The sequence below is a fragment of the Polyergus mexicanus genome, unplaced genomic scaffold, assembly GCF_030449975.1.
Source record: "Polyergus mexicanus isolate NDT 795.1 unplaced genomic scaffold, iyPolMexi1.0 SCAF_13, whole genome shotgun sequence".
In the NCBI taxonomy this organism is placed as follows: Eukaryota; Metazoa; Arthropoda; class Insecta; order Hymenoptera; family Formicidae; genus Polyergus; species Polyergus mexicanus.
The window spans coordinates 8848345-8875456 of record NW_027223333.1 but is presented as its reverse complement, the minus strand read 5'-3'; the positions used below and the strand labels follow the sequence as shown (position 1 = coordinate 8875456).

The window sequence follows — 27112 nt, the reverse complement described above, 5'->3', positions numbered from 1 at the left end:
TTTTTAATTTACGCGTTTTTTTTTTTCCAAGATTTGAACGCACATTTATAAAATTTAATTTTATAGCAATATATATATATTTTTTTATTAAATTATGATAAAGTTAAGATTGTATTAAGAATTGAAAAGGGTAAGTCGTTAAATACAAGGTGGAATCAATCGTACAAGCCTTCAGACAAGATCAGTTATCTAAACGCATCAATTCTCGCTACATTTTAAAGCACCTTCTCTCTCTCTATCTCTCTCTCGTTTTTTCGCGCTAAAACCGCAAGTATGTTTGCGTTTATACATTCGCAAAATATTTCTGCCGCATACATTCGAACGATAATTAGTCTTCAGGAGAGAGCAGGATCGAACCTTCGTGTCTTGTTCGAGATCGGAAAATCACCGCTCTCTTCTGTCCGTTTTAACTCGCATTCCGCGGTATCAGCCTGTGAGCTATACGCCTTATTAATCTCGATCCGCGGAAGATACGTCCGCTTATATACGGGAACACGATGGCTGCACGACGGAAGCCCCGCGAGCTGGAAACGCACGTGTCCTTCGCTCGCGAGCTTGTCGTGTAATGCCCGCGCGACGCAATTAAATCCAACGATATCTCAAGAGATTACATTCCCGCGCGTGACAGTCGCGCAGGGTTCGCGCCACTGAATCTCGTAAACGACGCAAAGTTTGTCGTCTTAGTTTACGATTTACAACTAGTAGTAGGGAACACGACCAACGAACTCTAGGCGTGCAACAAGCTTCAGCGTCAGCTGAGGGAAAATTGCCCCGCTAAAGGATAGCGTTGTCTCCTTCGATATACATTTTAGTACACAATAGGAAAATTTATGTTTTCTTGTTAAAAGATATGCCGATTAAAATTTTTGTATTTTTGCATTAAATATTTAACGCTCATGTGTTAAATTAACATTCATGTGCTAATTTAACATATTGCTGGTGTTCTAATTGAATTTAAATGCTAAATTATTAAAACAACTGAAAAAGAAGTGTAAAAATGCGCATATTTTTAATTTTACACAGAAGATATTACGTTCTGTATTATTAGTGACAGGATTTATCTGTTAAAATTTACAGAAAAAAAATTTCAATTTTATTCTACCATAGGAGTGAAAGTGACTACGGACTGTCAATAATTTTGTTCAAATTAATTTTATCATTAAAAATATGTTGATTTTAAAGAAAATTTATTTCAAAACTACTATAAAGTTTTTAAATTTATTTTGAAATATTAACATAATAATAGTGTCACCATTTAACATATCCATATTATGTTAAATTATCAGAAAAATTTGTATAGACCATTTGGGACATGCGATATATGTTTAAATTTGAGGCCGAATTTTCCAACTGTGTAACAAAGTTCCCCCTCACATTTTACACGGAGAATAATATCCTTATTAATTATAACGAATACTAAACTTTCGACAGAGAGCTTGTACGAAGCTTTCATGCGTTTACGCTTAAAAAAGACAGCTACTACTTAGAATATTTTCTCTCTTTCTCTGCCTCTTCTGACTTTTTTTTATACGAGAAGTATAGTATGGGAGAGCACGTTCGAGTATGTATAGAATTCAGTGGACACGTCCGACCGGACTGGTCACGAGGAAATCGCGTTCTAAGCCTCTCTCCTTTCCTTCCTTGAGATGATGTTTCCCCGAAAGCAGTATAATTTAGCTAAACGCTAAGAAGCCCGTTAGACAGGACAAACCTTTAAGAGACAAAGCTTCGCGAGAGGCTGTTAATTGCGTGTTTGTGGAAACCGAGCGACCGACGTCGTAAAAGCACTTTCGTATGACGGCGTTTTAAACGACGATTGGTGATGAGTTCCCACGAGGGAAAGAGAGAGAGAGAGAGAGAGAGAGAGATGCAATTTTCTGGAAATAGTATATCTCTTCACAAAACGCCAGACGAAAAAAAAACGAATAATGAGACGAATTTGTATTGATGCGTAATTAATTAGTAACGCTGCAAATATCGTCAAAGATACAAAACAAAAAAGCAAATGTTTTGGTTCATTTCGGAATTATTTTTTTAGAATTAAAGAAGATTTAAGATGAACTAAAATGTTTGGCATTTATAGTATTTTCGCAATACTTGCGGTTGCTATAATTAATTAATATGCATTTACAACTGCGTCTAGACATTATTTGGTGCGAATGCAACGGCGAAGTAAGTTGTTAAATGTATTCGCAACTAAAGGAATTAACGCAACTCTATGCAACGACGACGACAAGGATGACGATGCACGCGACGGGATCGATAATGAATCAATTTTCGTCTAATGTCGATTAGCCTTCTACCGCCTAAGGCACGAATGAGATTCAAGCTCGTCCGGCGTGGGAAGACATCCATGGTCGCGATGCTTTCTCCTTATGTAAGATAAACCGTCCGCGCGCGAATAAAAATAATAGATCGTATGTGCGTAGGCTGATTTTATCTGCAGTGAAAATTTCGTGGGAGACCTAATTAATGTCGGAGGATGTTTTACATGGAGGAATATAAAGCGATGAATTTGCTTTCAAGAGTGTATAACTCGGTGCGAAGATATATTTTACTTTTAAATTAAATTCACATACGTAGGGAAGCTTTCATCTTTTGTCAGAATCTTAATCCTATAGTTCAACTGAAAGATCCAGCGTAAAAAAGAAATATGTTCACTTTTATAGCTCGTAAAATCTTTAAATATAAAAAGGAATAGATATACGTACGCATGGAACTTTTTAGATATTAAATATAATGGCGCTGGAAGAATTAAATAAGTTAAAGTGCAATAAGATTAATTGATTTTATTTTTATTCCTCGGTTTTTTATTTGATCTTTTCATTGTCGAAAATTATTTACTGCTACGTTCGCTATACTTTTTTTTTTTTTTTTTTTTTTTTTTTTTTTTTTTTTTTTTTTTTTTTTTAATTTGAAATAACAATCTTGTTCAACCGTCATTACTATAGGTCCTTTATCTCTCTATGTTACCCACGATTATCGCTTAAAAGGGAAAAAAGAGAGGAATTTTAGTTATCTTTCGAATTAGCACGTAGCAATCTCGAAGGAGCCGACCCAGCCGTTAACGAGCTGTTGATTAAACGACCCATTTTTAAATATGACAGTGTTAATTATAAGCATTATATCGATCGCGAATCGGACGATGCGGCGAATTAATGGCGGTCCCAATTCAGCCAAAGTAGCAATTTCTTACGCCTCGGATTCTAGCTTCTAATGTGAGCCAGCCGCTTCTACCAGACGCTTAGTTAAACTCGATTAACATCTAACGATCATGCCCTCGCTGGCTTAACATAAATCGTCGTGACATAATTCATTAATTTATCGAAGCCGCCAACTGTCGAGCTAATAACAACACCATATCTTTTTCATAATTTCATTTAAAATTCAGGAATTGTTGACACCCGATTTTTATATACGTAGAATCGATTTATTAGTCAACTATGTCGAAACTACCAATGTTTGGCTTCATCCATTTACATTAATTCTTTATCTCGTTATATATGCTATCTCATTTGCATTTTTTAATCACGTCAATAGGTTTACGAAATGCTAGAAGTTTGAGACCGGATTTGTCTTCTACTCGAGAAGAAACGGTAGAAAAGTATTATCGAATTTGGTTATCTTGGCACGAGCACAGTAATTATGTAGAATGATCAATCTTTGCTTATTATATTGTATCTATCGGAAATCCAAGTCGGCGTCGCATTAAAACACTTGAATTTGCAGAGAGATCATTCTAAAATCCGTCTTCTTTTTCTTTTTTTTTTTTTTTTTCATAACTTGTAGCATTTCTTCACTTTATAAATGAATGGCGTTATACGCACAAAAATAATTGACCAAATAATATTTTTAAATAAATTAAGCTTGAAATGCATAGAGTCTCATTTTATCGATCCAGCGAAAAGAAAGATGTACAAAGAATAGTACACAACTCATTTCACTCGGATTACTTAATTGTGTAATATCGTTCAAATAATAATTACACAGTTGAAAAATTTGTTTTCTTGTTAAAGAATGTGACGATTAAAATTTTTGTGTTAAATATTTAACGTATTCAGTGTTAATTTAACATTGACAAATTGATTTCAAGTTACTATGAAATTGGCATTCATTTTATGTTGAAATGTTAACATAATATTAGTCATCATTTAACATATCGATATTATATTAAATTGACAGAAAAATTTACATGGACATGTGATATATATTAAATTTAAGCTAAATTTTCCAACTGTATAGAGGCGCGAGACTAAAGGCCATCGCTTACAATGCGTGTTGCAGGACGTGGTGCACCGCGCGTAACCGCGGCTCTCGTGAGCGATGGAGAAGGTAGGTTGATCGCCACCCCGATTCGCAAGGAGAACATCACCGCGAGGAGCAAGGAAGATCTCGCACAGGAAGCGGCTCTGGTCCTGCAACAAGCGGGCAGTCTTCACTGCGTGGCGCGCGACAACCGGCGCAATCTGCCCGGTCGCTTCAGCACCCTCCCGGCGCGTCGTAACAAGAAACGCCCGGAGCTGCCGATCGATGTAAGGCCCCGCCGCGGCAGCGAGGAGATCGGCGGCAGCGCCACGACCGCGAGTGCCGCGGACCTCGGCACCCCGCGGGCCAAAAAGAAGCCGCTGCTAGAGAGAAGCGTCAGCGATGCCGGCGCGAGGAAGCTGAAGAGACCGCTCGCGCGCTTCTCCTCACCCAAATTGGAAAGACGGCGGCAGCCGGTTGGCCGGAGCGCGAGCGACGCCGGCACCTGGAACCGTAACCTGGGCACGCAGCGCAAGCGGAGCGGCAGCGAGAGCGAGGGCTCGCACCTTAGTACCGTCAGCCAGCGGGTGAAGAAGCAGCTGTCACCGATAATCGAGGCGTCGCCGCAGCACGTTGATCAGCAACCGTTTCACTTTGACACTTGGACGTGCGCGGACCGGGAGAACAATAATCGACCGAAGGCGAAGAAGCCGAAGAAGGGAAGAGAGGAGCAAGCGAGTCCGGCTATCGATGTCGACGACGTGATATCGACGCGATACCCCGAGACGAGAGAGACGACCGAGGAAAAAACGACGATCGAAACGTGCGTCGACGAGCTCGCGCATAGATCGCCTAGCCGAGAAGCCAAGATAATCGAGCATCGCATATTTGTCGAGGGCAGGGACGACGAAGAGAAGAGGGAAATCGCGGATACTAGCCGTACTCCCTCACCTCTGAAGGAACGCAAGCGCGGGGAAGACGAAGTTGATAAAGCGGGCGCGGATAGTACGCTACATAGCAGCCGCTACGATCTTCAGCAACGTAATCGGCAAGAATCTACCATTCATAAAATGATCCACCGATTGTCCAACGATCGTTCGCCGCCACCGCAGCTGACCAGGACGATGATGTCACCGTCGCCAGGATTCAGCCACAACAACAACCGGCCGTTCTCCTACACGAGACCGAATGAATCTTGCAGCCCGTCGCCACCGTCGCAGACCAATGTCATCTACGCGCAGGTACAGCCGGACAAGAAAAAGGCTCAACGAAGTCATTCCGACAGCGACGAGGGTCTCGGTCTCGAGAGGAAGGACTCCTCGCGTGAGAATAGTCCCGCGGAGAAGGAGTACCGCAGAACCGAGTACTCGTACAGTAGCGATCTGCGTCGCAACAATGAGATTAACGCCTTCGAGTCGAGATATGAGGAGGATCGTAAGAACGCTGGCCTCTTTGGTAAACATTTGGACAGCTCGAAGGACTTTATCTCTAGAACGAACGAGGTCACGAAGCGTTACGAGTTCGACGATATCGACAGACGTCTCTACGACAAGCCTGACAAATACACGTCGACCGTATTCGTAGACACTTCCGGCCGCGGCAGGGCCGACGGCATGGATTCTAAGCGAAGGGACAGCGGCGAGCTATCATCGAGACAGAACGAAAGCGGGATCTCACCCAAGACGTCTGAATTGAGCGCGCGTCGGGATCTATTGGAGTCCAGGATCAAGTCCAGGTTGCTAGCCGACGAGATGTTCGCTGCCAAGAACAGCGCCAACGTGCCAGTGAAGAAATCGAGCGAGCATGAGATAATCGACAAACCGATCGTGCCGTCGCCAGTCACGCCGAATCGTATCGCGTCACCGAAACGATACATGGACACGTACATCACGGAGAAGCGTACCAATAGCAATGGCGAGAAATACATCTTCGAGAAGGAGATACACGAGGATAACGGCAAGGTTTACGGTTACGAGAAGAAGATCACTAATAAGATCCCGACGAACGGCTACCTCGACCCGAAACCGAAGGACGGCTATACCGTAGAGACCAGAACGGACAAATACGGCGACAAGTACATCGTGGAGACGCGCACGCACGAGGGTTACGCCAATGATTTCCCCTTCCTCAGCGATCGTAATCGAAGCAGCCCGGAGGAGAGATTCCAGGGCATTAGGAACGGTGGCAGCTCCTACAAGCCGTTGCATTATCTACCCGAGAACGCTGATGCGACAACGAATCACTTTCGCAGCGAGTCGCGAGGGAACGAGCTATCGTCGCCGATCATCGCCAAGAAACTGAACGAACGCAAATTCTCGAAGAGCGACGATTTCCTGGATCGCGAGAACCGGCCGATCGGACGCGTGCTGCCGAAGAAGAAGCCGTTCGAGTCGATCCGCGGCATGAGCAAGTCGACGCAACGGTTAGACGAGGTCGCCGGGGAGAACGCCAGGGTGCGGGCGCTCAGGAGCGAGTACACCACGAGATCGCACGAGAATCTGACCAGCCACGCGGGATACGCGAACGCGAGACGACCGACCGCGTTGCCGGACAGCCCGACGATGAATGGACGCGGGACGAGATCGCCGTTCGCGAAACGTGGTCACCTGGATAGTTTGCGCGAGGGCCCAAACGACGACTATGACACCGACATCTCGCACATGACCAGCAGCCAGCTGGAGTCCAAGTTTTACAAAGAGACGCGCACCACGCAGAGATACACGAGCGGTGGCGAACGTCCGATTCACGACGATTACGACAGCTCGCCGCCGCGGATACGCACTGATCGCGGTGGCTACAATTCCAGCCGATATGACTCGGACACTACCGCCAGGGACTCGATTCGCTGCGAGACGCGTTACGATGAGACGTCGCGCACTCTGAGAAAGGAGCACCGCGGCAACCTGGATGATGATCCGAAGAAACCGCTCAGACGATCGCGCAATCGGCTCGATTACTTTGACGATTCCGATGATCCTCGAGGGAAGGTGTCCTCGGTCAGTCGATTGGAGACCTTCGACGAGAGTCCGACCAGACCACCCAGGACTTATCACGAGGGCAAATCGAGGCATGCGAGGCAGGAAGCGCGTCATCGGCTGAGCGATCCGGATCGCAAGGATCGACTGGCCGATTCCGGGATCGAGAACGATTACAGGAGGGACTCGCAGGAGGCGGATAGGCGCGAGCAACTCGAGTCCGAGGACGAGGGCTTCGTCAGCCGGCAGTTCATCAAGCACGAACGACGGCATACGGATCGCAACATGAATCTGACGCCTACTTTTGATCGACGCAAGTACGACAAGTACGGAAACGGCTCGTCGGGCGCGAAACCATCACTGGTCACCGCAAAGCCGCCCACCGGCGCCGCCGACAAAAAGTACGAGAAGAAGGTGGCGAAGAAGAGCGGCACTATGAGCAAGGTCAAGCAGCTGTTCAGCAAGAAGGAAAAGAAGGCAAAGGAGGAGAAGGACAAGAAGAATGCGAGGAGCGGCAGCAGCGGCGCCTTCACCGACGACGAGGTGACGATGAGGTATCGAGAGTATCGCGGCGATCAGCTGAGAAGTGCCAAGAGCGCGCGGGATTTGGGCAGCGACATCGATCAGGTAAGAGAGTCTCTTTTTTTTTTTTTCTTCTCCCGCGCGTCGGTTTAAAGCCGCGGTCGAACACACCGAGATAACATCAACGATGATGGCCGATGATTGATTGATTTTGGCATCTCGGTTATCTGGGTCAATGAATCGGACGTTAAGCGAGGTCGATGGAATCGCATGTGGATGAAAAAAAAAAAAGAGCGATATACCGGAAGTTCTCGCGTAAAAAAGTGCAGCGGTAAATGATTAACGATTAATTGGCGAGAAAAGTTTCTAAAAAGATATTTTTTATATATTCGATACATTTATATAATTCATATTAACGTATTAAGAAATATCGTAAACACTAAAATTGTAACAAAATCGTAAAAATCATCAAAGTTGAAAAAAGATATATATGTAATATCTGTTTATAAATTATCTCATAAATTTCTAATCTATTTTTTAATGTTTGTAAAATTACTTTAATAATTCAAAATTATATATTAATTTTAATAATTTTTTTAAATTCTTCTTATAACGAAACAATGTTTATATTCAATTTTACGAGACAAGTAACAACGTCTTTTAGAGAAGGAAAATATCTAAATACTTAGATCATAAACTCGATCAGTTCAAGCTATATATATATCGAACATCGCATTTCCGGGATTTTCCAAGTTCTCGCTGCCGTTCTCGCGGCAAGAGCAACGTACACGATAATATTTCAAAATGATCACGCGCGAGAGCAAGTGATTACGTTTCGAACATCATCTCCGTTAGTCTGAGTAAAAAGAGGAGATAAGGCTCGCGTGATATTAATCAGGATGACCGCGGTGCGCGAGAGTCACAGGGCGTTACGAGAGAGATTCTTGTTCCGCTCGCGTCGTATTTATGCGATTGTCGCGGATTAAAGGCGAGATAAAGAAAAAGAGAAAGAGAGAGAGAGACCGTTCCCGCGTGCGGTTCTGCTTCCGCGATCGGACGTCGAATAATTTTCTCGCGCTCCCCGATGTTCGGTATACGCATCGCGAACCGGAAGTAAGCGGGTAATTGGGTCCCAAGCCGTCGCCGACTGCCATTGCAATTGCGTCATGTCTAACTGTACACCTTAGTCGGCCTTTAACCATCATAGTCGCGACTTTAACGGGTGACCACGCGGTAGGATTACGCCGCCGCCCACGCCCCCGTAGAAACATATCCTTTTCGGAATATCTATCATGCAAACGCACATATACGCATACACAAGCCGCGACAAGGTAATGCTACACTCGACCCCGCGATATCCATAGATAGACTCTGACACGCACGTTGAATCGGGGTAATTTGCGACACGTGATGACATTTTATTTTTAACTTCAGTCCGCATGACTTTCCATACAAAAATATGATACGATATAAATATATAATTATCTAATTTTTTTGCACCTGTCGACACACACGATAACTTGATAAATGATTAAAATGTGGTGATAAGTACAGCAAATTTTGATTATATACAATAAAATGAAATTGAAATACTTTAATGTTGAAAGAAAAAAAAATTCAGGTTATTATTAATATAGATAAATAGATAGATTATATATATATTTAAAATTTTAATAAAGAATTAGAGAAAGGGGGGAAAATTGAAAAAAAATTAAAAAAAAAAAAAATAAAAACTGAGAAAATATTAATATTAATATTAATTATTCATCTACTATGAGATTTATATACTCGAAAAGTCGACTCATTTTTCGCATAAGATTATATCTGACAATTGGTTTGATTCATTTACCAGTGGACAGTTACGAATGTTATTGTTAGGCTCGGGAATCCTGTACTAAGGCGCACGATAGGCTTCGTCGATCTCGCAAAGTTAAGCGGGATAGACGTTACCCCGTAACGGAGCTTTCGCTGTCGGACGTCGCCGGGGTCCCGTATGAAGAGTAATGATACAGCGTCCGCGAGCGATCATCGACATGAAAGCCCAGTGCCTCCTCTCTTGGGAAATAAGTCCAAGTTCCGCGCGCGCGAGCGCGAATGATAGATAATTCCCTCCTTAGCCCGAGGAGATTTTTCCACGCGGTAAATCTCGGAACGATCGTTATTCCTCGATTGCGCAACTCGTCAAACAGCTCAGCCCGCCAGGTATTCAATTTCGCGACGATAAATAGAATACACACGGTATACAAGATGGTACGCGGCTGGAAAATTTCACTTAAATTCAACGTATATCGCATGCCCCAAACGGTCCACACAAATTTGTTTGTTAATTTAATATAACGTGGATATGTTGAATGACACTAATACTACGTTCGTGTTTCAACATTTCAAAATTAATGCAAGCTTTATAGTAATTTGAAATAAATTTGTTTATAAAATCAACATATTTTTAATGATAAAATTGAAAAAAATATTATTGATCTGTAATCAGTCTTATGTCTATCGTAGAATAAAATCATTTTTTTTTTCCCCATAAATTTTACCAGATAAATCTTGTCTAATGTAACTAATAATACGGAATATGTATATCTATCGTGTAAAGTTAAAAATATGTGCACATTGTATTATTTTTACACTTTTTTAAAAATTGCTTTAACAATTTAACATTTGATTTCAATTAACGCAACAGCAATATATTAAATTAACACATAAAAGTGTTAAATATCAAATAGAAAAATTTTAACCCGACATATTTTTTAATAAGAAAACAAATTTTCCAATCGTGTAGGATGGGTACACTTGACGCGGATGTGTGCAAGTAATAGCGCCTGATCACGCTCTGATTACTCGGTCATTTAATATTCCAATTACTGCTGTTGTCTCTGTTCGAGGTCGATCCCGACCGAGTGCTCCCGGCTCTAATTTCCCTTGAGTGAGCTCCTAACTCGATTACGCGCGAGCACACGTTATTAACACGCGTCTCTGCCTCATCCAAGTCGATTTACTGCGCGTTATAGCCGTAAACGATTTGCGGCGAAGGTCGCGATTGCTGTCGGCTGTCGGCCGGGTAACGTGCGTCGTGCAAACGCACAAATATAAAATATCGACGCCATTATCTAATTAGATGAGTACGCCGTAAATAACGATATAGTATGTGTGTGTATATATATATATATGTATTGTATTGCCTGCCGGCGTGGCGAAGGGAGACGAAATTATTCGCTCGTTCGCGCACGACGAGTGTTTTCAACAACGAGAATCGTGAGAGCCGCTCGTTGCGATTATGACTCTCGAAATTCGCGATTACTCGAGCGAAATATATTTGTCGCCGTGTGTAAAACTCGAAAAAGAATCAAGCACCATGACACTCTATTTCATCAATCATTTGCAAATTCTCGATTATAAATCGCTAATTTTTCCTCAACTCTTTGTTAACATTAATCCGATATCATAATTTCCATCTCATTCGCAGCCACAATTATTTGTTTTTGATCCATTTTTTAAGAAAGTCTTTATATTTAACTAACCGGTTTCCGGGGAGGGGGCGAAAAATAGTAGAGACATATTTTAAGATTTCGCACAAAAGAATTGGCCCGGACGATAGAATAATTCGCCGGAGATTGATACATGCTGCGGGAATAAGGGTTGAATAGCTCTTGTAGATGCGATCATTTTTAGTTCCATCGATGAGAGATTAATGGACCACAGCGTGTCGTCGGTTGTTGGACCGAAAGCTGCCAACTCTAAAAAGAAGATATACGACTGGTAAAGAAAAAGGCGAGCGTGAAACACGTCCATAGAACCGATCTCACGGCGAAGTCGTTACACAACACGTGTTACACGCGTGTGACAGGTGTTTGTACGTCGCGAGTGAATTGAACTAATTGTGAGACGGCATCTCGAATTTTATGCACTTCACAGACTTGCGCAAAATGAAAAAAAAATAAAATAAAATAAAATAAAAAATTCTATACTTATTGTTAGGAAATATTTTTATGAATATAATAAAGTAAATATAACAATTAAAATAAGAATAAACGTAATAAATTTTGTACTCTTATTTTTGTAATCATCGAAGTCTAGATTGTTGAGATACATAGTCGAGAAAGAAATATAAATATAAATATATAAAACCGTATTTGAAGAAATTGTCGTAGACTAACGATCGTCTTGTGACTAGAATGTGTACCCAGACTAGGCTCGTTATCAGGCAATTTATCTCATCGGACGATCTATTTGTTGAATCCAATTCGCAACCATGTGCCATTATCTCCTTCGGCATGCATTCGGCCGCGTTCCATTTTCTGTCATTCCGCCTCCGTTAATCATTCCGGCGCTTTCGCACTTTATCATTAATCGCGACCACGTCGCCCTGGGACACGACGAAACCGATTTGCCTCTTCCCCCGCTGTTCGTACGACGTCCAACACGGCCGATCGTCGAAGGTACGAAAACACCGTACCCCCTACCCTCCCTTCACCTCATCATCCTTACCCTTCATTCTCTCCTCTCGCCCAACGAGTTACACGACTGGGAGCAAACAAACCGCACCGCGTGCACCGACGAAGGTGTCTGCCCGGTGTTCTCGTCGGAGACTTGGTTTTCTCACGCGGCGGGACTCGAGACTCGGTTGCGCAATTTGCATGTCACGAAATTATAAGGCGCTAAGTATCATTTTTCAAACGTGAAAGTTCCAAGATCTTATTGGCCAATTTTATCACGGCTATATAACTTTGCGATGTAAGCTCTCGGTTCGTTTCGAAAATATGTAACATTGTTATTTCCATCAAAATATATATATATATATATAGAACGAGAAAATTACTTCAAATATACATATACATTTATATTTATATTTGTTCTTCAATTATATATCTCAACAATCTAGACTTTGATGACTAGGAGAATAAGATTAAAAAAATTACATTATTTATTATATATTTCTAATATTTCATAGGTATAGAATTTTTGATTTTCTTTTATTACATATTATAAATGATATACTATAATATATAAACAATATTATTTATAATTATTATAATTATATAATATATAAATAATATTATTTACAATATTATGGATATAATATATTAATAATATTATTTCAGATAAAATATTAATTTTGACATATAATCCTCCATGTAATTTCTCACCTGCGCACGCACACACACACACACACGCATACGTCGCGTTCTTCCTCGCAGGTGTTTTCGCGCGAATCGAGTAGCGTGTAAAGCTGGACCCGCTGGCTGGAGGCTGCGAGCGCGCGCGAGATGATCGAGCATTATCGTATCTCGGAACACCCACGCGCTCTTCGTAGCCGCCACGTCGGACGGCGACGAAGGAAGGAAAGAACCGGGCATCGGTGTCGCGGCCGACCGGGGGTGATCCACGCCCAGGTGCAAAGACACATGCTCTTGCACGGAGGCGCGGTGATGCTTTCGCAACGACCGCTGGCGTAAAAGCGACCAGCCGACGTCGGTAGCGAAAGGAGAACAGACGGGACTGATAAAAGAGAGAGAGAGAGAGAGAGAAAAATAGAGGGGGGCGGAGGAGGTAGAGGACCGAAGAGGGCACGCGCAAAAAAGGGCCCATTAACTTCATCGTAACCCGGCAGGAGAGGTGCGGATCCCCGCGGCGCGGCTTGCCTTATACCGCGCTAATTAATAATAAATGGCCGTAAAACGAAAAGAATATCCTTTATTTTCTACCGCCGCCGCCGCATCGAGTCCTTCTTCTTCTTCTCCTCCTCCCCCGCGCCCCTCCTCTTCCTCCTCCTCCTACGCTTTTTCCTAGCTCCGTTTTTTTTTTTTTTTTTTTTTTTTTTTTTTTTTTTTTTTTTTTTTTTTTTTTTTTTTTTGACAGCTCGCTCGTTCTAGCTCCGGCGTCTCTCGTCTGTGTTTCTCGGCTTTATTGTACACGAAATGTTGCAGACGCTTCTCATTTTCCGCTTATGTAATAATCCGACGATCATTTCGCGCGAATCATTTCAATGTCCCACTCTCGTCACGCTTATTCGAGGAACTCGCGACGCGTTATCGCGTCGCGTTCGTAGACTTATAACGTTATAAATCGTATCGTAGCGTTCTGTGTATATATTGAGTTGTAAGTTACGTTACTTCGCATAATCTCCGATTGTCCGTAGGGGATTTATCCAAGGATAGAATAAATCTGTCTATCTACCTATCTATCTATCTACCTTGCTCGCCGATTAATACCCACCGTTTCGCGGTAGCCGCACACTCGGGACAATCGCTTACGCATATACGATATTCACTCTCGGCGATGATAGAGGGTCGCCAATGTACGTTATCTAATCGCATAATTTTTCTTAAACGCAGTATCGATCATAATTTTGCGAACACGGTCTATTCGATAGAGAGATAGAGAAACGACTTTTAATTTATGACTTATCTTTTTACCGTAAATTAATAATATAGTGAAAAACATAAAAGATTATAGAAGTTTTTATATCGATATAGAATTATGTCTAAGCTCGTCGCACATGCAAGATATTTTATTTAATTAACTGACTCGCAACGACCTAATAATATATCACTATAAATGATTAATATCTTTGCGTGATAATTATGACAATACACTTCTTCAACGTGACGCGATGCAATTTGTTATCGTGATTTAATATCAATGACAATATTATTAATTAAAATCATTAAACAAATGGATATCAATATTACGCTGTACTTATAGCAAACTTTTTCATCTAATTTTCCAAAAAAAATGTGCAAGATTGTTCGAATGGAAAATGTCAAAGAATAACGAAGAAATTATTAACTCGCGATTGCATTCCGCGTTGCATCGCGAACGCTTTCGATGTGGAAATTCCGATCGTACGCCGCGAGCATTCGTCAGAAATCGGATTTCGCGGAGATGAGGCGAATGTACGGAGAGGCGCATGCTCGCAAGGATCGGCATCTATCGATGAGGGAGAGATCCCTCCTTCGCCATACGCCCCTTCACCCACGAGCTGTGACCTACGCGCGGACGCTCACCCACCCACCCAACCGCGTGCAGACCGCCATCGAGAGAACCCGTATTCCATTTCCATCGAAAGTTCACACTAATGGCATTTGCTCTACACACATCGTGCGCGCTATGCGAGCGGCCCGAGAGAGAGAGAGAGAGAGACCGCGATCGGCCAATTACGATTTATTAGCTGGTGCGGGCGTATTCACGGGCTTTCAAACGACTCGATATACCGGATTGAGCTGGCCGATATCGGCTGTTTTTTGTCGATAGTCGGTGTGTCAGTGCACACGTCACAACTCGATCGAGCGCAATCACGTTCGATTGCGTTTTATTGAGGGGTCCGATGAATATAAAAGTAACATATAAAAGATATAATAAATAAAACATGTTTGCGCAATAAAGCGTGATGGTGTTCGGATCGAAACAACGATCATTCGAGAAAAAAAACCTTCAATATTTTATTACGAACACTAATATAATAGAATTAGTGCCCATAAAATGAAATAAGATAATTAAAATATAACGTTAGGAAGAGAGAGAGAGAGGGAGCATTTTGAATTATTAACGTTGAAAAAACGCGTTGGAAAAAACGGCAAAGAACATTTGCTCGTTAAAAATTCCATGAAATATTATTTAAAAATATTAAAAATATTCTAATATGATTTTTATCATCGATATATTAAAATAATCAAACAAAATTCGATCAGATTGAGACACGCTGATGACTCCGGTCGTATCGTCCGTGTGGAAAATGACCGACGAAGGCGATGACGAGGAATAAATCGAAACTACGTAACGAGAGATGCTAAATTCCTGCGAATCGTCGAGGATCGAAGGCGCCGCGATATGACGAGGGTACAAGAAAGAGAAAGGGAGACGAGAAGGGAAAAGGATCCCTAGAATATTCACGTTCGCGAGAAAGAGCATGCTTTGGAAGCTAGATGCACTTTGCTTTATGGTAGGCGGATCATTCGCACCTCCAATCCGGCTTGGCCTCCGCCAAGCCGGTTGTTGCGCCTGGATTAAAGGAAAGGACCCAGCCGGGACTGGCTAGGACATAGGAACTGGATCGCATTCCCCGCTCCGTGGGGCATAAAACCGCCGAGATAATATTGCCCGATAGGTTATTTATTGATATCTCGGGCTTAGGCTGCCACGATGCTCTATGCCCGGTGTGCCATCACGGAAATCCTCCGCGAGATTGCAGGAGTGCTACGTTAGTTTGCCTCCTTCCACGCTGCTCTATACGAAACCGTCCGTGTAACATCCTGCTTAGGAGTTAGGATACCGTTGATAGTTCTGAGAGATACTTGTCGCTCGGTAAAACCTCGTCAAGAGCCGCGGCTTTGATAAGCGAATGACGACGGTCCCTAAATAGTATTTCTCGAAGAAAAAAAATATAATAAAAATGTTGCAGATTTGAGGAAAAATTATGAACATACTCTATAAAAAATTGTTGTAAGAAATTTACGTTTAATAAATATTTTGAATTTTAATTAATGAAAATTTAAAGATAAAATAAGATTTATTTAAAACTAAAAAAAAATGATTTAAAGTTCTTAAAATAAAAGAAGCCATGATTTTTTCATTTTCAATCATGCGTCGAGGATTATCTCGATATCTCGGATAAGAAGAAGTCAATTCGAAAATAAATTTTGAAAAATCTGTAATCGATAAGACTCAGCTACGCGAACGACGACGGTTCCTAAATAATACTCTACTTTGGATTTTTTTAGAGAAGACAAAAAAGATTATGATGAAAAAGTTGCGGATTTGAGGAAAAATCGAATATACTCTGTAAAAAAATGTTTATAAAAAATTTTCATTTGATAAATACTTTGAATTTTATTCTTAATCTCGACACTATTACAATAGATTCAATTAATAAAGATTTAGAGATAACAAAAAAATTTATTTAGAATTTAAAAAAAGATTTAAACCAAAATTTCTTCATTTTCAATCGTTCGTCAGACAAGGATTATCTCGGATAAGGAGAAGTCAGTTCGAAGATTAGTTGAATGAATCTGTAGATGATAAAAATCAGCTCCACTTGAGAGACGAGAATGAAACACTCTGTATACCCGGCGTGTAGGTTTCGGTGTAGGTGTTGGAACGTAGGCGCGATATATATATAAATATATATATATTATATCTCGTCTCACGCGGAATCGTATCCGTACGGATCTGCGATGACGGTTCGTCGGCCGATTCGTGGCGTCGGTTCGAATTGTCTTATAAATGCGACGGACGGGCGCGAAGATACTCCGCGTTCACTTTCCAATTTCTGTATTCCGCCTTCTTCGCGCCGTTTTAAGCAGGCTCGCCCCGGCCTTTTCCACGATGGGCCGCGATCGCGATTTGCATATTCAACGAGATCCGGCCGATAGCTCCGCACGCCTCCGACTGTCTTTTTCCGACGCTTACGTGTTACGGGCTATGCGCATATTTCGCGATATCCGTCAGGCATTAAGCTAACTCGCACCGTTATGAAATATTTATATAGCAGGCGCTAAGAAAGTGGCGATCGTCGCTTCGTCGGAATTTAAAATCGCGATAATGCGAAAAGAGAGAAAAGTGTATAGGAGAATTTTAAAACGCACTAATAATTTTGCAAAATAATCCGATACTCCGTTAATGTAATTCTTAATCGGTCTCGATTCTCTCCAATCTTATGAATCTTCCTCCCGCTCCTTTCTCTCTCTCTCTGCCCCGATTATACCATAGTATTGTAGTGTAGTGTAAAACCTTGCCACAGCAGCGAAAAAGTTGCTAGACCGGAGGTCAGTGAGAATCCACGCGAGATATCTCGCGAACACGTCGGTCGGCGAGAAACGAAAGAACGACGAGCGAGCAGGTTGCAAGGAGAAGATTTCCCTCGACGGGGCGCACGCAGCACGGTTTCGTGCACCAATCGTTGCACCGGTTAGAAGTAATTAATTACGCGAACGAGAACGATTAATGATGTTTCGGAGGCTCTCGCGGCCCGAGCGGCTCGCTCGCGAAAAGTCATCCTTCAAACCGCGGGCTTGTTCGATCGGGGACCCACTTTCGCGAGGACGCGATTTTTCCGAATGCCCGACATCGTACGAGAATGTATTAACGTATTGCGAGATGCGGGGTAAACGTGTAGGAAGATTGTAGAGATTTTCCGATGACGATATGTTTGAAATCGAGAGAAAGAGATGTAAAGGTTTCCTCGATTGATAATCCTCTTTGACGCGACTTTTCATATATATTATACTATATTAAAATATTTTCATTATTAGTGGATTTGCCATTCGATTGGGAGTAACTTGTTTCTCTAGACCCTCTTAAATTAATATTTCAATTTAAAGAATAACGACTATGTACTTTGTAAGCTGTTTTTTTCAACATGCTTTGAATTTACATTAATATTCTTGATTGGTCTCTAATAAATCATCTTGAAATATATTTTTTTTATAACCAGTTTCTAATAATTTTCTCTAATAATTCAATTAAGAGATACTATTAGAGGTATCATTCGAAAAATAACATCGTGCAGAATATATAGATGTTTTCTAGATTATTTATAACGACGAAAAAAAGAGATCAAGCGTGTATAAGATCCTTTCGTTCAATTTATATTATAATAGTGAATATATATATATATATATATATATATATATATATATATAAATATTTTTCTACGCGAAATACACAAATTAACATTCCAAGTCAAAATAATGGCACTCAATGATAATTTGTTACCTCGAATAACAGAATTTCCTTCATCCTCGATGACAGCTTCGAAAAAAACCAGCCGCGTCACGTGACACACTTGTCGTACACAACGCAAGATAAACAGACGCGCGCATAGATAAACGCGCCTCGGCGACGCGTCAGCAGGTGCGACAAGGTCCCCGCGAGCGCATCTCGTTGCATCGATTGCGCGGGTAAGATGCCGTTGCCTGTTCGAGAGCCAAATCGGGAACGGTGAGGTGTGAGGTCACGATGGTCGTCGAGTCGACATCGAGAGCAGAAGCGGCTGATTATCCGCGCGAGGTGTCGTACGGACGTTTTTGGTATTAACGAGGGAGGCGCATCTGCATAATTATGCAACGATCCGCCTGCAGCCCCGATCAAGTCTACCCGCTGCTGCGGGGCTGAAAGTGCCGTAGAATCGAGCGAGTGCGCGAGCGATAATCTGCATAATCGCGCAATCATCGACATAAAGTGAGGTTTTAATAATCGGCGCCGCTCTCGCTCTCTCGCGAGATAAGATCGCGCGTGGACTCGTTAAACGGGACGCGAAATATCTCGCCGTATGCGGATATTTTGAATTTTACGATACTCGTCGTGTGTCAGCGTTCACGTCGACGTAAATCACTCTATGATCCGCGCATATGCAATCGCCACGTTTACAGTAGTCCACCTGTCTAATAACGGATCGGATTTTACCATCTAAATTTGGCCAAGTATCGGCGATACTTGCGAAATGCGCTTATCAATTTATTTAAAATATGATTCTCTTGTGCTTTAAAAGCTGATAGTTTCCCAGACATTTTTCTACATTGTTCAATAAAAAGAATAATTAATATTTTAAAAATTATCTTAATACTTTTTTTTACCATAAACTGATTTTTATTGATTGAAAAGTATTAAACGAATTATTCGTTAAAATCTTCTTTAATATTAATTTTTAAATAATTATGATATATAATTGATATAATTATATAATTTATAAATTATAAAATTAAATAATAATTATAATATATAAATTATTCATACATTTCCAGAGATAGTTCATCAACATTCAACCTCCGGTTGATGGAAGCTCGAGTGAATTGCTTATGTAATTATTAGCATACTTAGTTACGACAACGTCGCGTATTACGTACGGGTGGTCCTGCTTTCGAGCGCTCCTGGCGAAAGGTGGCACAATATCAGTCTATACATTAACTACACACGTCGATACCACGATCGGCGCGCTTTGCTTCCTTACACGTCGCGTACACTTTCTTGCGAGACCCCGTCGACTAATCCGGACATTAACATTCAATGCCCGACTCGTTCCAGTGTGTACCGGAGCAAATCGGGCAACCGTTTTTTTTTTTTTCCCCCGACGGGTGATAATTATTTATACTATATGTACACCAAGAGATATTTCCTATAATTATATAAAATCATATTTTTCTCTTCTAGTATTAAGGATTATTTTGCCTGTCATTATTTAAAGATTGAATTTCTAATCAATTTTTTTTTTTTTTTTTTTTTTACAGAAAAAAGATTGTTAAATTATATTTAAGCTAAATAATATTTAAAAGGATTATATCTAAATTTTATATCTAACTACGTGAAATTATTTTTTGCTATTTAATTTCTTTATTCGTATAATTTAACCGTATAATCAAGAACCTTACGTAAACACTTGTTCTAAAGATAAGAGAAAATATTAATTGACATATTCTTTAAAAAATGAAATTGATTTCTTGACGTGCTTTGGATACACATTAATATTTTTGTTTTGTCTAATCAATCATCTTGAAAGATATTTCTTTTTAAAATATATTGATCTAAATTAAATCTAATAATTTTCTAATAATTCAATTAAGAGATACTAGTAGATATAATAGATGTTTTCTAGATTATTTCTAGCAATAAAAAAAAAGTTCAAATATAAGACCCTTTCTCCTAATTTATTATAATAGTAAATATATAGATATCTTGCTCGTCTACGCGATATGCACAAATTAACATTCTAAATCATTAAGATTCTAAGTTAAAATAATGGCACTTAACGTTTATTGTTGCCTTAAATAAAAGAGAATTTTCTTCTTTTTTATATTTTTCAATGATAACACGTATTATCTTTTATTGAAGATTTCGATATCTTTAGAAGGGGACTTTTAAAGCTTTCAACGTGCTACTATGTTATATCCTTGGAATATAATTTGTGTACTTTGGGAATAATATTATTCGAGATTTTTCCGTAAAAAGAAAATGTGAGGCAATAATTTAAAAATTAAGATTAAGAGAACGTTATTAGCCTCCTTGCTAGCAGTTATTTACTCTGCCTAGCAAAATCACCGACGTTCTTCAGTATCATTTACCAAGCATGCGCCTAGTTTGTCTAGATGCAAGATAGACCCCGATCGAGAGAGTGTCTCGAGAGCTCGTTATCCGATTTCCCATTGGCTCTCGCGATGCCGCCGACGACGAAGATTGCCCGGATGTTTTGCATATTTCTGATTACGCGTTATCGATCCCCAGTGAGCGGGAGAACCGAGTCTCTCGTCGGGGTTACACGGCGGGTTTATTAACTCCCGTGTCAGTGTCCCGTGTCGCACTTTGTTACTTTGCCTGACAACGTAATCTCGGTACACGCCGCCCTGATGCACGCTCGATAATCGATACGCCGATCGTCCGGTGTCGTTGTCCAGAAGAAACATTGTGCGTAAAGACCAGTTTAGCATCGACATGACTTTCGATACGATACCGCCGTATCCAATTCAGCCGTTCGGTAAGAAATATGCTTATCGTTCGATATGCTTATCATTTGCTGGCATAAATCACATCTTTGTTATTTTGGAAAAAGAAAAATATGTATGCGAGAACGCATAATTGGAATTTCAACTAATTTATTATCGATTTTTGTTATACTGATATAAAGAGAAAATCTTAAATTACACGCGTGTCTAAAATATAAAATATTATTATGAGACGATCAGTGGCTGTATCTATATTTTTATTAGGATCGTTGGTTCACAATATGGCGAAATATAAATGAAGTTATGCGTAATTTCAATTGTTCGATTCGATTTTTCCAAGATTGTTAAAAACTCTGCAAGGCTGTAAAAATTGATATATCCATTGAACCGAACATTGAATTAGAAAAGAAAGGAAGATAATTGTTCGCTTATCCTTGTAAAATCTCCTCACCGTTGAAGAAAATTGCGTATTAAAAGGATTAAACGCAACCGTTCGTTTCATACGAATAATACTGGCAACGAGTGTGGGAATGCGTTGAAGTTACAATGGCTTACACCTGTGGGACGCATATACGGAGTCAAAAAGAAAAATTCGCGTTCTCGCCAATAGCTTTCGAATCGCGCACGTTGCATCGGGTATTGCGAAAGTGTCGTAAAAAGTGTCAACGACGAATGAGAGAGGCTGAAATTTATCCTTTAGCGCCGGCGTACACGCGATATACGCAGAGTCCTCAGGGGTGACGCGGTACAAACTCCAACGTCGTCATTTTGTTCCGTATATGTTAAGTATGTTACACCGTAGACATTATGCCCGAGCACACATTTTAACTCGACATAATCGTATCCTTCCCCGTTGCGCGACCCACTTTGCAAGGTCGTGGGATCAAGCATCCAAGCAGGTGCAGACAGTACCGTTTATTGTTTTTTAGCGCCGGGATCGCACGCCACCATATATATTATATTCGGCACGCTTAATATATACACCTTGCGAGAGATATTAAGCCGGATCAATATAATCAATGTAATCTTCGACGTTTACATCATGGATTATTCGAGCCGGACAGGCGGCGAGAGCTTTATTAGCGAAACCAGTTGGCGTAATTTTTAATAAGTTTATTCTCATTCGTCATATTAAAATATACGAGATTGTTTATCTCAAATTTCATTTGAAATCAATAAATATTTTTAAAAGTAGAAAATAAAAATTGTAGCAGAAAAGAGTCTTTATTTATAGGGAAAAATTAATTTAATCTCTTTTAACGCCCCAAATTTTAATTTTTATATATTTAAAAATTTAAATTAAATTAATTAATGTTTTAAAGAATTTTCAACGCTAAACAATCTATAATAATAAAAGATGTAATAAATATAAAATATAATTCCAATTATCTATTATCAATGACACAATTCACATGATTATTATCAGTAATAAACTATATTTTATCATTATATCTTGTTACGTTCCATCTGTAGTCGCGCTTATTAGAATGACAGACTCTAATTTTTTTTTTTTCAACGAAATATTCAATATGGTAATGAAAAAAAATGCAGAATTACATTATCCCCGTTGACATATGCAATATTCGAGATGGTAATTTGCGCGACGAGCATACCACTACCCACTTCAATAATCCCCGGTGTTCCCACGAGGAGAACAAAGCTTCGCAGCAACGGGAGCGACGCGCACTCGGCGCACTTGTCGGCAGAGTTGCGAATTCCGAGTGCCGACGACGACTACTCCAGGTATACAAGTATAGTCGCTGTTGCGTCATATTGCGAGGTTCGCTATGTATCGTATAAATACAATTCTCGGGAGCTGCTCTCTGTTGCGAAAGACAAACGATCGAACGTGTCTAGGAAATCCTAGATAAGTGCCGCGTATGTAAGAAGGTTCGTATATATATTCTGTAATAAGCTGTACATTATGAGTCTATCCTTTCCCCGCGAAAGTAATTTCCGCGATGGACTGTACTCCTTGTACGAAATATCGAACAATGTCACTGTAAAAAAAATTGAAACTTCAAACAAAGTGTCTACAGCATTATCGCGGACAAAATGGTCTGAATTTTTAGACAGGATGCTTATTTGGATTATCAGACGCACTTGAATTTTCAGACCAACTCTTCTGAATTTTTAGAAAAACTGATTCTCATGATTAAGATAGATTGTCTGAAATTTCTTTCAGTTCTGAAAATTCAAATAAAAATGTGTCTGAGTTTTTAGAAAATTTTTTACGACGATTGTCATAGTTTACAAATCGTACAAATGTATCGTCAAAGGTTATATATTTCTCACTCTAAACAATTTCCAGTAAACAATAATATATACGTTATCTTTTTTTCTCATTATTCTAAATGCATAAGTCACTTCGTAACTCTTCCTATACCTTGTTCAAATAAAACCGTCCGACAGATTCGTCCCGTAAGATGGACGATCTTGGTCAAGGAGTCGCTCGCTTTCAAAGCTGATGAGGAGGAACGAGTCGATCGGCATGAAACAGCGTTCGTTTACTTATATTTACGCGATATATAAAATGAAGGTCTCGAGAGTGGTTCATGCCCGATCGATCGTTACCTCGTTTACTCGAGCAGGAACGGCGATCGACCGTTGCTTGATGCACACAGATTGATAGTCATCGAAAATTCGCGGCCGATCGTGCCGGAAAAAAATCCCCATTCCCTAAGTCTTGCACGAATTCGCGTATCGTACCGTACATAACGATGGAGAAACTAGAAAGGCCGGCCGCTCGCGGCCTGTTTCCGGCTCCGCAGATACGTGCGTCTATCGCGATTGCATTTGGCGATTGGCATTCTGGAGATTTCCGCGCGGGGTGAGAGAGAAAAGGGCGAAATATCCGCCTCGGAGAAATATTCGCTGACGCGAATATCATTCCGCGGATTTTTTTTCTGCAGCCATCGGTCTCGGCATACATTTTTCATCGTTTTTCTTTTTCTTTTCTTTTTTTCGTATGTATATTGCGGTACGCGGCGGTAATCGTCTTTTTCTCACATCATCAGCTGATTATCGGTTATACGGGAGAGATCTCGCGACGCGCAACGTATCATTACAACGTCCGCATATATCTGTAATGACATCGTCGACATCTTTCGCGCTCGATTGAACAGCGGCGAAGAAAGAATGTCCCTCGTGGAAAACGACAGCGCGAACGATTTTCCGCGAATGCAGCTTGCAAATTGCAATGTTGAACGATATAGTCGCCGGTTGATCTCCGCTATCCTGTGTAAGAGGCGCGACGAGACAGGTTGTCAGCTGCAAAACTGGCGACCGTGATTCACAATCATACAAAAGCTAATATATTTGCGCTCGAAAATCTTCGCGCGTTTCTTCAACTTCTCCTTTTCCTCGCCTCGTTTCTCCTCGCGCGAACGCGATTTTCGCGCTGCTCATTTTTCCGCGCCGGCTGCTCGTTCGTAACCGCAAAGCATTTGCCATTACGACGTTGACGACGCGTACAAAATGTCTCATCGAGATTTCTCGTAGGACGTCTCTTAAAATATCTGTGTTTCGTACCGACGCAATTTAAAAAAAAAAGAGAGAGAGAGAGGAAAAACGGGTTAAGATGGCGCGGTGGAAATACTACTTTTTATCGAAACTATCTTTTTTTCCAATGGATAAGTTAGTTAATATTTAATATTCATTGAATGAATAGTCAATGATTGTTGCGTGAACTAATTATATAAATATTTATAACGCCTGAATTAAATACATTCGAATTTAAATCGAAAGATTAAATTTAAAACTAAACTCTGAAAATATGAAATCTGCTTATAAATAATTAAACTATTAAACTTACATGAAATTAATCGCTAAGGTACGGTACTTTATCTAATGCCTGTAACGAAAAGCAAAGTAAGATACTTGATAAAATTTGAAAATGTATTTTCCATGCGACTTTTATGAAAAAAATACATATATTGTATACTTTTCAAAATCGCAAACATATCGATCAAGATAAAAATCTAATTTTTTAATTATGATTTTTAAATTATGATTATAATAGATTAAAATTATTACTATTAAAAATTTTTTATAATGTTTACTATTAAAACTATTAAATTATTAAAATTATTAAAATAAATTATAATTTATAATATAAATTTATATGATTTTCTAATTTATAAACAAATCAATTGCCATCTCATTGAAGAACAACAGTCGAGGTGATTAATAAAAAAAAGGAATGCGATTAATAATTGCAAATATGTTCTCGCGTGTACGCGAAACATTATAATCGCCGTTCCAGCAGCTCGTTGACGCAACACTAGTTATTGTTGCGGCGTAGTCTCGTACGATAAATTATGAACACGTATCGCATACAATGTATTCTCGTCGTCGTCGTCGTCGTCATCGTCGTCGTCGTCGTCGTCGACCTTCTGTCGTGCGTCCGCGAGCGCTCGCGCTATTCTTCATTTTTACCCTATCGATATCCTATCATTATGACTAAAAGGGAAATAGCGGTAGGTATTATTATTGAAATGTCATGCGATCATGTTATTAAGCTGTCTCGTAAAGCATCCATTCGCACAACAAATACCGTCACGCGAAATCTCTCTCGCCGCACGCTCTCAAGCGCTATCGAGACGCATACGTCTTGAGATAATGAATTGTATACGGCCAGCCGCGCACAGATTTCCGTCACTTATGGACAGTTAACGTGGCACTTATATTAATAAATATACTTGTAACGTCAGCTTTCTATGTCTCTTTATTTATACGTATTTACTTGACATGATTACGTTACCGCTCTCAAAGTATGATGAGATTGTCGAGTGATTCTAGAGTGACGTTGTCAACGTAAAAGAAAATAATTTAATCATCTTGTATTATCGTATGTTTTTATTTATTTTATAGACACGATATTTATATTTTATTTTACAGACATGATCATTTGCTTAAGAACATAGGTATTCGCTATATAAGAATTATTTTCCACTTTAGTTTAGAACTTCTTGATTTTTTTTTCGGTATCCCTTTCGATTTCAGATTTCTTTTATCTGTGCTTTTTAAAGTTTTTTTTTTTTTTTTTTAGTTTGTAATGATTATAAATTTTTTTACTATGCATATCTATTGAAACATAACATAAATACCTGTGAAAAATAGAACATAGGATATTATTGGAGGAAAAAAAAAAAAAAAAAGTCTATAAATTTATTATTTTTTTATTTCTCTTTCTCTCTTTTTCTCCTATAAATGCAATAAATATAACAATTTTTAGCGTAAATAAGACTGAATATGATTGGACCAGTAGTTGAAATTACGATAAATAACGCTATTAATAATTCGTACAATATCTCAGACGTTGTCTCGAACGTTCGATACAGTCAAATCTCCTCGACTTAGCTCTCTATGTATCTTTATAGCGACATTCCGCAACGCGATATTTCTCGCGTCGGAAAAAAATATAAAGGAGCAAGACTCTAGGCGTGATCGGCGATTAAGCAAGGGACACCTGCCACGAGCTTTGCGAAATCGCTGCTATTGACTGCACCGGACTCGCCGAGAGGTTGCGCTCTGACAACCACCGATTTTATTCTGGGGGAGGTGTCAGACCCGATTTACGATACGACACGAATGCCAATAGCCTGGCAGTGAACATAACTCATTTCGCTGCGTGATAATCGCGACTCTATATACGGACTCTTGTATATCTAGGCGTGGTAGACAGTTGGAGAAGTTGTGTTAAATTTAACGTATATCGCATATTCCACACGGTCGACACAAATTTTTGTGTTAATTTAACATTATATGTTAAGAGCACGTTAAATGATGGCACTAATATTATGTTAATATTTCAATACAAAATCAATTCAAACTTTATAGTAATTGGAAATAAATTTTGTGTAAAATCAACATATTTTTAACGGTAAAATTAACTAAGAAAAAAGTTATTCACGGTCAAAATAGTCACTCTCA

At 40.1% G+C, this 27112-nt stretch overlaps 1 protein-coding gene across 4 annotated transcripts in view; it reads left to right on the top strand.

Moving 5' to 3' along the window:
* Positions 1-27112, top strand: part of Blo (bloated) — a 140281-nt gene that overhangs the window by 43211 nt on the left and 69958 nt on the right. For all 4 annotated transcript variants that reach the window (XM_070305875.1, XM_070305873.1, XM_070305874.1 and 1 more), the window contains exon 3: positions 4285-7847. In XM_070305875.1, the coding sequence (XP_070161976.1) occupies positions 4285-7847 (3563 nt within the window). The remainder of the gene's footprint in view (positions 1-4284; positions 7848-27112) is intronic.